This window comes from Rhinolophus sinicus, chromosome 11, assembly GCF_057876585.1.
Source record: "Rhinolophus sinicus isolate RSI-liver-muscle chromosome 11, RSI-T2T, whole genome shotgun sequence".
NCBI lineage: Eukaryota > Metazoa > Chordata > Mammalia > Chiroptera > Rhinolophidae > Rhinolophus > Rhinolophus sinicus.
In genome coordinates, this window is record NC_142511.1 from 18,879,770 (window position 1) to 18,893,837 (window position 14,068).

Below are 14,068 nucleotides of genomic sequence, written 5' to 3' on the forward strand. Positions count from 1 at the left end.
TTGGCCTTCTGATTTTTTAAAGTTTTTTTGAATTTTATTTATTTAAGTGTGTTTTCCCAGGACCCATCAGCTCCAAGTAAAGCAGTTGTCTCAATCTAGTTGTGGCAGGCGCAGCCCACAGTGGCCCATGTGGGGATCGAACCGGCAACCTTGTTAAGAGCACTGCACTCTAACCAACTGAGCTAACCAACTGTCCCAGGCCTTCTGACTTTTAATTCAGGGATAGATACATTCCATGATGCATGTAAAAAGCAAGGTTTCCAAAACTACTTAGGACAAACCACGTATGTTTTTACTTAATGACTTTTCACTTTGAAGAAAGAATTTTTAGCACATTTACAAGTAAAGTTAGTTTAATTCAAGGGTGGAAAAAGTTTCCCCTCCTTCAAGAACTATTTGATACCTGGAGTAAAAGATTGTTTTGAGAAAGTCAGTGAGAAATCTTTAAAGAAATTGGAGGTGGCCATTATTATTCAAGATTTCCTTTCAGATTTTTAGTTAGGGCATTCACAGCTTTAATTTTAGAGAAGTATAAAGAAGCTGCCACTTTCCTAGTATATGTCTACAGATATAAACCAACAGTTTGGGAGGTATAGTGGGTGGTAATTTATCTGTACTCCCACAACTTATGCACACCCCGGAGCTGGGAGAGGGAAAAGGAGATAGAAGAGTGAGAGACACATAGCAGGGCAGAGGTTTACCGCCTAGCATTCCTTTCTCAGCATTTTGGGTATCAAACTATTCTTTGTTCTGTTTGTCTGCATAGAGGCAAAGCACATTCCCTTTAGGAAAAGACTCTGGTGGCAGTGTGGATTTATCATTTAAAGGAGGAAAAATGTGAAGAAACAGTTTCTTCTTAAATTGTTATGCGAGAAAAGAAGGAAAAATATAGAAGTTTATACATTATTTCATAGTACTGCATGCAGACAGAAAATACAACATTCATCTCCAGGTAACAACAGTAGCTATAAGCATTCCTGATTATATTTGTGGAATAGTATTAACTTAAAAAAACCCTGTAACTTTTTCTGGCATTAGAAGATAACAGCTATGATAGGAAGAATTTATTCTGCTGACACCATGAAAAATTAATTAAAATTCTTGTCACCTTACAATTAATATTTTGAATTTCAAATTTTTCTACTTCCCAAGTGACTGGAAATAGAAAACATAACACAGATTAGCTGATGATTATTCCATTTCATTTTGATCGGTTAAGACTAAATGATAGGATTGAAGGCCCTCACACTGAAAGTCTCATAAGTGCAGAAAACGTTAGAATGAAAAAAGATTTTTTTTTTTTTTCACTCACTGGGTGGTCTGTTTGCTGCCAAGTTTTTGAAGTGGCTGCCTTTTATGACTTCTGCTGATAGTCTTCCAGTTGTGGCATTATAAAGCAGGCCAATGAGGATTTCTGGAACTGAGCCGTGTTCAAGAGAGTGACACGAGGATGCACTTTCACTACAGGATACTTCTGACATGCTCACTTGGGAGTCGCAGCCCTGCAATCAAAAGTGGCATCTTTATAGTATTTTGTAAAAAAGATACCTTGCTAATGCTATGTTTATTGGAATTAGGCAGGTAAATCACAATAAAGACCAGAGTTGCAAGCAAAATACCCAAAACACTAGATTAGAAATGTTGTTCTTAGCATATTTTAGTCCCTGGATCTAGTAGTCGAACAAATAATAGGAGATGAGAAGGTTTCATAAATCCCTTCATATTTATATACAAATCAGAGAAGATACATTTCTTAACCCCTAGGTGTTAATGAACTATTTTCTGAATGTAAAAAAATGTTGTTTAAAGACTTACTGACCTTGAAAGACTGACACAGATTTAGACTCAATTACATTAAAAGTAAATGTCTTAACTGTGTCTTTAAAGACAAAGACTGGCATACTTTGATTAAATAAACAAGATAAAACAATTCTCTATTTATAAACCAATATGTAAAACCCAGAGATAGAGAAAGTTGAAAAGGATGGGAAAATATTTACCATGCAAACAATAACCAAAAGAAAATTGGTGTAGCTACATTAATATCAAGTGAAGATTAGCTTTAAGGCAATAACCATCACTTAGAGATAAAGATACACTCAATACTGATAACACTTTCAATTACACCAGGAAGATAAAGTAATTCCAAATTTGCATGCATTTAATAACATGGGCTCAAAATACATAAAGCAAAATTTTCAGAATTAGAAGAAGAACTAGGTAAATTCACAACCAGTGGGGACTTCACAGCACACTGCTTTCAGTAACTGACCAAATAGACAAATAAATGTAGTAAGGATATAGAAGATTTGAATATCACAAATCTTCTGACCTAATGGTATTAATAATATGTAGAACACCATATATACCTTACAGACTATATACATTTTCTGAAGCTCACAGTGGAATTTTTACAAAAACAAAGCAAATAACAATGAATTTCAAATGATGGAAATCATTCAGAATATGTTTTTTAATCAACTAGAAATCCAAGCTATCTTCCAGGGAAGAAAAAAAATCCCCATATGTTAGAAATTAAGGATACACTTCTAAATAACCCATGTGTAACCAAATAATAATGAAAATAAGTTATTTGAAAAGACTACTAAAAAATAAACACTGGAGAGTCCAACTAAGGAAAAAAAAAAAAGAAGAGAGAAGGCCCAAATAACAAATATAAAGAATGAAAAATGAGACATCACTACATATTCTACAGATCATAAAAAGATAAAAGGATAGTATGAACAGCTTCCTTCAAGTAGATTTGATATTTTTATGAAACAGACATATTCCTAGAAAACTATAACTAACCAAAATGGACACAAGAAGAAATAGAGTATCTAAAAAAGTCTTATAGAAGTCGAATTTGCAATGAAAAACCTTTCCAAAACAAACAACAAACGAAACTAAAAAACTTTAGCTAGATGGCTTCACTAGTGAATTCCAATGAAATGCTAGTCTTATCCAAACTCTTTCAGGTAGTAGGGAAGGAGGAAACATATCCTAGTTTCCTTTAAGAACCTAACAAAACCTTCACACTGAAACCTGAAAAGGATATTATAAAAAAATTACAGGGTTTTCTCATTGATGAACTTAGATTCAAAACCCTTAATAACGATGAACAAACTAAATCGGACAACCTGTAACATCACACTTAGTAGAAAAAAATTTTAATGTGTCCCCCTTTGAAATTGGGGATGAAAATGATGCCAACTGTTACCACTTTTAGTAACACTAGTGGAGATTCCAGCCCGTGGAAGTCCTAGCCTTACTAAAGGCAACAAAATGAACTAAAAGATATAATGACTGGAAGAGGAGGAGGTGAAACTGTCATCATATGCGGATTACGCAATTATGTACAACACGTGAAATCTAAACAAGTCTGCAGACGAGTTACAGTTGCATACAAACATCAAAATTTTAAATCCATACATTGCTGAACATCAGCAACAAATCTGAAAATATTGATTTTACTTTAGGGTTTACTAGAATATAAAATATAAAATATCTAGGAATAATTATAACAAATGATATGCAAGGCCTCTGTACAGAAAAATAGAATATTACTGAGAGATATTTAAAAGTACATATACTATTTTAACATAGTAAAAGGCTCAATTTTCTAATATTCTCTGTAAATTGATTCAAATTGATACAATCACAATCAAAATCTCAACAGATTTCTTTGAGGATTTTGACAAGCTAATTCTACAATGTATGTGGTATAGACATACCATGGAATATTATTCAGCCTTAAAAAAAAAGGAAATACTGCCATATGTGACAATATGGATGAACCCGGAGGACATTATACTAAGTGAAATAAGCCATTCATCGACAAATAATGCATGATTCCACTTACATGAGGTATCTAAAATAGTAACACTCATTGAAGCAAAGAATAGAATGACAGCTACCCGGGGCTGGGTGGAGGGAGAAATGGAAAGTTGTGTTCAGTGAGTATAAAGTTTCAGTTACGTAAGATGAATCATTCTAGAGATCTGCTATAACCTATAGTTAATACTGTACTGTACACCGAAAAATGTGTTAAAGGGAGACATCATGTTAAATGCTCTAACCACAATAAAAATAATAAAATAAAATATACAAGAGATGAGTCCCTGCTCTGGTGAGTATCAAAATTTACTCTTATATAAGCTATATTATTTAAGACAATGTGACAAAAACAATGTAAAACACACTAAAAGACTAGAAAGCCCACAAATTAATCTAATATATAGACACTTAATTTACAACAAAGGTGAAACTACCTAGCAATGGGGAAAGGATAATTTTTAAAATATACAGTGGTAGAACAACAGATTATCCACACAGAAATAAATGAAAATTAACCCCTGCATAAAAACATGCCAAAAACTCAATTCTGGACCTAAATACAAAACATAAAGTGAAAAATCTATACATTAACATAGGGTACTACATTCATGATTCCAGGGTAAGGAAAGACTTCCTAAAGAGGACACAAAAGCATTATTCATAAAGAAAAAGTTTGGTGAATCTGACAACATTATAATTAAGAATTTCTGAGGTTCAACAGAGACTTTTAGGATGGTCAAAAGGCAAACAACCAAGTGGGAGAAGAGGTCTGCAATACACATAGTGCCATAATTAGCTCAAATTCAGAATATGTAAAGAACACCTACAAATCAGTAAGAAAAAGACAACACAATACACAAACAGACACTTGAACCACCACGTTCATAAAACAAGGGCCAATAAATATATGAAATGATGCCCAACTTCATTAGTAATCAAAGGAATGGAAATCAAAACCATTGAGTAATACTACACAGTAAATAAATGGTTAAGTGGTGAGGACACAAAGCAATGGGAATACTCACATTCCTCTGGTGGTAAAGTGACATGGCTTTTAAAAGACGTTGAAAATACACATACCTTATGACCGGGCAATTCCACTCCTCTCTCTCTATACCCATTAGATATATGCGCAGTGTTTATCAAGAGACATACAAAGGAATGTCCCTATCAGTATTATTTATAATGACCCCAACAGCAGAATGGATAATTTGTGGTGAGTTCATACGATACAGCAACTATACTGTACACCCAGTCTATATACACCATACAGCAATAAAAACTAACTATAACTATATTTACAAACATGATTTTGTGAAAAAATGCTGAACCTAAAAGGATACTTAGCTGTATCCTTCCATTTACGTAAATTCAACAACAAGATGAAAACCAAAAACCAAACACCAGGCAAGACTAAGCCATAGTATTTCGGAAGCATGAATGGGGGTAAAACTATAAAGCAAGCAAGAAAGTGATCAATGTAAAAGTTAAAATTGTGGTTAACTCCGGGGGTGGGGAGAGAAGGGCATGCTGGAGTCTTCTGGGGATAATGGTAGAGTTTTATTTCTTGACCAGGACGGCAGGTACATGGGTTGTATATTTCCACTTTTCCGTACTTTTCTAATGTTCTGGGTTTTACACAAACACACAAAAGGTTTAATGAAAGAATTATATGATACAAGGATATAATATATACAAATTAACATACAGTGATGAAAACAAACACTTAGGACTTTCTTTGACGATTTCTCAAGGGATTTACTCCATGAGTTAAAAATAAAAAAAAGACTGTAACACTATTTTTTATAACAGACTTTCAGATGTAAAATTTTTTAGATTTAGATTTTAAAAAATGTTTTATGCAAATCTTCAAGTTTGAATTTACTGTTGGCTCTATGAGTGATGAAGGAGAATTAATACATACCTGGGAACTGGATTAACTCACTGGACTAATATTCAGAGGGATAAAATCATATTTTCAAATTTAACTCTAAGCCACAGAGGAGAAAGCCAAAAGGAATATACATCTCATATTCATAAATCATGGGTACACAAAACACATAGTTTGGTATGTTTGCATGACAGTTGGAGGAGAAAACATAATTTTAGTAAGTTTCAGTTAGGATACATCATTGCTTAAGAAAACCGTGTCAGAAACATGCTGGCACACATTTGGTGCACTTGCTACATTAGGCTATTACACTAGCGGCATCTGCTAGACTACTGTGAAATACATTTTTCATACTATAGTATTTTTCACCTTAACCTACTGTCAGATGTGAACCGAATATTTTCTTATCAACACAGACGTCATATTGCCAATTTGGGGCAACAAAGTGATGTCCCAAGAAAGTCCTGGGAAAGGCCTGTCTTGACTTCAAGCCCAATAGGAGAGCAAGAAGTGTTCACACTCCATTTTAGTAAGTTCGCTTGAAATACAGTAGTGTTTAACAGAAGAAAAAACTATGGTCTAAAAAAGTTCATTATGAATTTATACCTTAGGAAAAGTGCTAACCTTGCGGCATTTCCATTGCCATCAGTGAAACTGCCGATCCAGGACAGTGTCAGTGTGGCATCTGAGGGGATCCCTGAGCACAACCAAAGCAGCACACACTAGCTCACACAGAGTAACTGCAGTAAAGACAAATTAAATACAGGTACGAACGATATGCTCCAGTGGCATCTTTCCTCTGACTATTCCTCAGGGCATGCTGCTCCATTCGGTGTGCATTCAGGCCTCGCTGTCTACTCTCTTTGCAGACCCCATCATTAATTCATAATGAGGGCTTGCCTCGGTGGCAGCAACTGCAGCTGATTAACCCAAAGTCAAATGGCTCCCAATAGCCATTAGGTCTCCTTACAGGAACAGTCCCACTGGCTCCCCAAAGTAAACTGTTTCCTATCAAACATAATATTTTATTTCTTTTTAACACGTCCTCTCCTTTCCCCTGAGTCTTCTGCCCTAGGGTGAAAGATTATAAGCAATTCTGTGAAAATAGAAAAAAGTAAATTTTTCAGAGAAACGAATAAGCTCTACATAATGTGTACCGTAAGCAGAATTAGTGCGTATGGGCCATTACAGGTCCTTCATGGTGCTAATAGGTTACAATTCGGTGGAAACTTGTAAACAGAGAGAGAAAAAGGTGAGATTAAAAATACAAAGGACTCCTATTAAAGTAAATAGCTGGACACTAAACTGATTTCACCTTCCTTCATCAATACTCACCTTCCTTTCACCTTCACCTATACTCAATATTTTTAAGGTAAAACTGAACTGTACAGTAATTGCTATAAGTTTAATAGCTTCTGTTCAATTTATTTTCATTGTGGCTGGAAGATATTCTCTGGTTTTCAGTTTATTTTACACATGAAATACTTCCGTTAGACTTTTCTGATGAGGGGCGATGAGGCACAGAGAGTGCTAACGTAGCAAGACAGAAGCCCCTCACCGCAGTGTTGGAGCGGGCAGTAACGGAGAGTTTCACTGTCCACAGCCGGGCCTCCTTCCTCAGAGCCTTTTCCTAGCCCCAAGGCACTGAGCATTTATCAGGCTAGGTAAGGAAGAGACAACTAGAGGCAATTCCAGGAAAGAGAAACAAGAATTGTGGAACTGCTGTAAATCTTGTCCCCCCTTCCACCCTACTTCCTCCCTAATCCAATGTAAAGGAGAGCCATTTTGCATTTTGGTAGCTGTAAAAACATCAGGTGACTCTAAAGGATAACTTACTGGGGTGAGCAGGGCATGGTTGGGTAGTTTACATTTCAGAGTGGTATCGGAGTCAGGATACTTGTGTTTGCAAGCAACAGAATACCCAACTTTAACTGGCCTGAGCACTGCAAGGGAATCCACTGGCTTATGGAACACCAGAACTAGCACACGCAGCTTCAGGTACTCACTGATCCAGGCCCCAATCTGTGTCCCTAGGCACGAGTTCTCCTCCATTTCTCAGGTTTGTTTCCCCAACTTGTGTTATTCTCAGGCAGACGCTTCGCTCCTAGTTGCCAGATAGTTTTCAGCAGCTCGGTGTTGTAGGAAAGAGGAAGATAGCATCCTGACTGCTCCAACCAAAACCCAGAACTGGCTACTAAGGGCCAGGAGATTGCATTCCCGGGCTTTGGAATAAAGTCACTTCATCAGAAGTACAGGAGCAGGTTGGTATCCCAAGCAAAATACTGTGGCCACAAGAAGATATGGATGCCAGGCAGGAGAAACGGATGTCTACTACAGAGCCCATTCAACTGAGGGGTTTGTCCCTGCTTTTTTCCCTTGGCCTTCAGCGAGGACTATTGCCCACCTTACTAAGGAGCTGGCAATGTTGCTGCCGTCGCTCCAATTGTGACTACTTCCCTCACACTCTCTGTGGCTTTGGTCTGCAGCCATTAGCCTTTCAAGAGCCACTGACGAGGAAAAGATGATTCTGTGAACAGAGCTGTGACATTCAGGTTAGGGATCAGATAGTGGGGAAAAAGGTAGAAAATTCTCACTTTCTCTTTCATAAAGAAAGCTTTTTCATGTTAACATGGAAAACTGAACGTACTGTTAAGATTTAAGATATTAAAAAATTAATTGTGAAGCAAACAAAATATTTTGTATTACCAATATTTGACTACAGCACCATGTAGAAATGATCCTGAAAAATTCCAGCTCTGATCAAAATTTGTGTATTATATACTCGAAAAAGTGTATGCATGTGTGTATATATATATGTGGGGGTTCCCCAAAATGTATACATATATTAAGAAAGAAAAACTGTATTAAAATTGTAATACTCAATATGTACCGATAACAAAAGATGAATACAAGTCACGTTTGACTTCTGCAATTACAAGAGGTGCTCAAAGTGGTTACCATCAGTGTCCAGACACTTCTGATTATGGCGAACTACTGCTTGAGCAACGCTGACCAAAGTGTCCACTTCTATAAATTCTTTTGGCACCTCTGATATGTATGTCATGTGTGAGATATATATATGTAATATTTTCTCTGTATTCAATATGAACATATTTAATTTGTTTCTGCATATATGCTTGTGAGATGTTTATAAAGTATATAAATTTTTCTCATACTCTCAAATAACCCCTATGCCATGTAAGTTATTTCAGAAAATGAAAAAAACAAAAGCACCCAACTTATCTTTTGAGACTTGTGTAATTTTGACACCAATTAGACAAGAACATAAGAAAAAATCATAAACCAATCCCACTTATAAACATATATGCCAAAATTCCAAATTAAGCACTGTTAAAATGAATTCAGCAAAACACACATATGCACATACACACACATATATAAACACACATACATACGTATATATGTATTTTTTTCCCATCAAATACATATTACTCCAGGAGAGTTACATATGGTCCCTGAAGTTGAGTACAACTTCCTTTTGAAACCCAACCATCTTTTTTTCTTTTTCTCTTTCCTTTATGAGAATCTTTTTGACTACTGATTGAATTTCTTCAGTGGTTAAAAAGTTTTAATATTTTTATTATTCCTAAATCACTTTTTAGAAATTTACATTTTTCAAAAAAAATCGCTCATTTCATCGAAGTTTTCAAATTTTTTCCTAGTGTTATTCTCTTTATGATTTTGACATTTCCACTGAATTGATGATTATGTCCTCCTTTTCACTTAACATACTTTTTTTTTTCTTTCCTGATCAGTATCTCCAGGGGTTTATGTGTTTTTATCAATAATTTCAAAAAACCAGCTCGTTTTTGTTAAACCTTTTTACTGTTTTTCTTTCATGAGCTTCTTTGTTTCCCTTTTCTAATTTGAGTTGAAGAATGTTTAGCTCATCAATTTGCATTCTTATCTTCTTACAAATATAGTTAAAGACATACATTTCCTTGTAATACTGTGACAGTGGTACCCCGCAAATTTAATACTGTTTTCATTTTGTTTGATTCTAAATGTTTCTAATTCCCATTATGCTTTCCTCTCTCATGATGAGTTAACTTAGAAAGTTTTTTGTTTGAATATCCAAATACATAGATTCGGGTCATGGGAGTGGTAGGAGGCCTGCCTCTTTGACCTTACCCTCCTGCTTACTATTCTACTCCTCAGTCATGGAAGAGTTTAAGCTAAAATGGCCTCCTTGCTATCAGCTGAAAACAACACACATACACCCTGGGCTCTCAGGCTTGTCTGTTCCATCTGCTAGCAACGTTCTTTCCCCAGAGAATCATACGGCTAACTCCTCATCTCTTCCAAGTCTTTGCTCACGTTACATCCCCCGAGAGCTTTACCCTGACCTCTTACTTAAATTTACATTTCCTTTCCCACTCGCATTCTTGATCCTACTTGCCATTTTTTCCTTGCCCCCCCCCCCGTAATACCTTTAATCTCACATATCATATACTTATTGTATTTATTATGTTTACGGTATCTCTCTCTTTTCCCCTAATGAATTAAATTCCATGCAGGTCAAAATCGGTTTCTGTTTTTCATTAACGTACCGTAAATAACTAGTACAATGTCTGGCATGCAGTATGTATGTGTGCAACAGGTATTTGTTGCATGAACTTCTAATTGCATTTGCAATGTGGTCAAAGAATGAAGTTTATATGATATAGATTTTTTGGTATTTGTGGAGACTTCCTTTGTGGCCTAGCATATGGTTGTCATTCGAAACTGTTCTACATATGCTTATATTTATTAAGTAGAAGTTTCACATATATCCATTAAATCAAACTTGTTAAGTGTTACTCAAACCTTCCATATCCTTACTAGTATTTTTCTGCTTGATCTGTCTCTGCATATTTAGATTTTTCTACGTTTAACAATCTCTTGGCTCATCATCACTTCTTACATCTCATTCTCATTTCCTTCTTTTGAATTCAATGTTCTTCTGATAAAAGTATATGCTGTAGTAATTGTATTTCAGCAACGATGTACGAGTGGTCAACTCTCTTGATCTTTACTGGAAAATACCTGGAGATTGCCTTCTCCCCGAGGTGATAATTTAGGTGGCTATAATAGTCTAAGTTGGCAGCTCGTTTGCCTCGGCACCTCAACAATATTATACCCCTGCCTTCTGGTCTTTGAGGCTGTTGAGAGACCTTCTGTTAGACAAATTGTTGCTCCCTTGTATCTTCTCTGTGGTTACTTTTTTTTTTTTTTTTTTTTAAAGATTTTATTGGGGAAGGGGAACAGGACTTTATTGGGGAACAGTGTGTACTTCCAGGCTTTTTTTTCCAAGTCAAGTTGTTGTCCTTTCAACCTTAGTTGTGGAGGGTGCTGTTCAGCTTCAAGTTGTTGTCCTTTCAGTCTTAGTTGTGGAGGGCGCAGCTCAGCTCCAGGTCCAGTTGCCATTGTTAGTTGCAGGGGGCACAGCCCACCATTCCTTGCGGGAGTAGAACCGGCAACCTTGTGTTGAGAGGATGCACTCCAACCAACTGAGCCATCTGGGAGCTCAGCGGCAGCTCAGCTCAAGGTGCCGTGTTCAACCTTAGTTGCAGGGGGCAGAGCCCACCATCCCTTGCGGGATTCGAGTTGAACCAGCAACTTGTGGTTGAGAGCCCACTGGCCCATGTGGGAATCGAATCAGCAGCCTTTGGAGTTAGGAGCACGGAGCTCCAACCGCCTGAGCCACCGGGCTGACCCATGTGGTTACTTTTATCATTTTGTCTTTGGTATTTCATCCTCTCCCTTTAATTTTTATAGGTGTGGATTCGTTTTTGATAATCCTGCTCAGGGCCTGTGCTTTCTCAGTCTGATAATCTATGTATTTCTAATATTGCCTCTCATTTTCTCTAGTCTCTCATTCTGGAGTTCTTTTAAGAAAATACACTAACATTCTCATTCCACCCTCCATTCTCTTTACCCTCTTATTCATTTTCTTCATTGATTCTATTTTTAAGGACTCTATTTTTCATTCTAGAAGTTCCATATGGTCATTATTTAAATCTGCCTCTTTTCCCATATTGTCATGTTTTCTTCCTTGTGGTTTCTATTACTTATTTTAGCTTTTTATTCATTTAAAGAATATTTATTTTATCATATCTGTCACAGTGTTCTATTAGTTCATGTCCTATAGATGACAATACACTTATATTTTGGGTCTGCTGTCATTCATGGTGGATCATTTCTTTCTGCTTATGTATTTTTTTAAAAGTTCATCTTTAATGAGGAGTATTTTTTTCTGTGGGAATTCTGTATGGTCTAGGTTTGGCTCTCTGAACAAAATAGGATGTCACTGAAGGTAAGTAGTAATGGGGACAGCAAACTGGTAGAAGACCAACAGTGTCTATTACACCCTCATACCTAATATTCATATTCTCAGTTTAATAATTTTTAGAAACAGTTATAATTCATCTCACAATAGTGATTTAATTTATTTGTAACCAGACTTCAGGCTACTTGTAAAAAGTAATTAATAGACCACATACTATTTTATCACACAGAAGGAAACAGAAAAGAAACAAAACAGCTACATGGCAACTCAGTAGTATAAAAGTTTATGAAATGTCTGTTCTGTGCCAGGCACTGTACTAGGAAAGAGGTGAATTGATTTCAAGGCAGACTGTAATTAAATGCCTTGAGAGGTTTTATGGGAGAATGTAAGTGGATGTGATTAACTCTGGGCTATCAGAAAGCAGATTACTGAGAAGAGAGATATTTGAAGTTGGCCCTAAAAAGATTTCAATCGTCATAGGGAAGGATTTCTTGGACAGAGTATGAGCTAAGGCCCAAAAGGGGACAGCACATTTGGTAAATGTAAATTGATCTGTAGTGGCTGGTGTATGTGAGGAGTGGGGTGGAAAATGTAGCTAGGAAAGAAGGTTGAAGCCAAATTTTACTCACTAGGGAACATTTCAGTCAGAGACTTACCATATTGCACTGCAGCTGTTACTTTGTCTTTCCTGGTAGACTATAAGTCCCTTGAGGGCAGAAACTTTGTTTTATTCATCTTTGTATGTCCCCAAATTAGTACAGTGCCTGTGACTTAGCCGGCATTTAATTAATATTGTTAAATGAAGACAACACATTGCGAAAGACCTGAAATGTGGTGGTAAGAAAAACTGGACCTACTGTACAGGAAAGCAGGAGTGACATGTTAAACTGGGGAATCCCATGCTCAGATCTATGTCTTAGAAAAATAACATAAGGCTAAACATGTGGCATGACTGAGTGCTTGGGCAGAGATCACAATATACTTTGTTGCGCTAGTGATAGGTAAGTCTCTTCCTGAGATAATATTTGTAGTCTGTCTTTGAGTACATTTTACGTCTTACACAAAAAAATTGCAATTTTTTTACCTGTTGCAAAACACAAGAGTTTAAAAATATTTGATTTGTTATAATCTATCTTGGAGATCTAGAAACATGTTATAGTGGGAATAATCATGTAAGATTTTTGTAACCTAACGGTTTTAGGACTTATTAACAACTATGACTTTTGTTTTAAAAAAATGTAGTTTACGTCCCTATCACATTTCTGAAAATTGTAAAAGTTTTTTTTCTCTGAGATATTTGAGTCACTGGCAACATATATTGGGGTTGCTAAGATAGTAAAGCCTGCACCTGAGAAATTCTCTTAAATATATAGCTGGAGGAGGCGTGAGCTTTTAAAAACTGGTCAGTAAGCTTAGAGAGTGCTAGAATCACACTTATTCCTATGTAAGTGAGTGTATTCCAAATGTCTGAAATGTTTCCTACAATTTGCTTTAAATGAGATGATTTGATTGTCTTTTTAACAGAAACATATTTTAAAAAAATTATTATTGGAAAACTATACAGAATGACAACTAGAAAATAATAGCCCCAGATTATTTTTAAATGACTTCTAAGTTTATATTCTATTATCCACTCACTACTGGTTTTCCAACTGTGGTTAGAGGAAATCTATTGAATTTCATTTTTAAAATATAGTCTTAACTATTTAAAAACTAAAATAACACATGCACATAAATGAATATTAAAATAGAGGCAGTATAGTATACTGGTAAGGAAAGCAAAGTCTGGAGTCAGACCACCAGGGTCTGTCAGTCTTGGGAATGTGACACTGGGCAAGGTATTTAGCACCTCCATGTTTTAGTTTCTTTATCTAAAAACGTGGAATAACCATCTACTTCCCTAGCAGTCATACCACTTGCTAACATATTAGAGAACACCAGTGCATTTATTTGTGTTGCAGGTTTACTTCACTATTATTTATTAGACTAAAGATTCACCTGCCATTTCTATTTAATTGAGAAGTATTTGGAGATTGCAGGGCAAGCTATTT

General features: G+C 36.0%; 1 protein-coding gene across 4 annotated transcripts in view; it reads right to left on the minus strand.

Moving 5' to 3' along the window:
* The window catches only part of SYT14 (synaptotagmin 14), a 183,697-nt gene that overhangs the window by 12,291 nt on the left and 157,338 nt on the right, over positions 1 to 14,068 (minus strand). For all 4 annotated transcript variants that reach the window (XM_019714488.3, XM_019714489.3, XM_074322503.2 and 1 more), the window contains one exon: positions 1,313 to 1,502. In XM_019714488.3, coding sequence (XP_019570047.3) covers positions 1,313 to 1,502 — 190 coding nt within the window. The remainder of the gene's footprint in view (positions 1 to 1,312; positions 1,503 to 14,068) is intronic.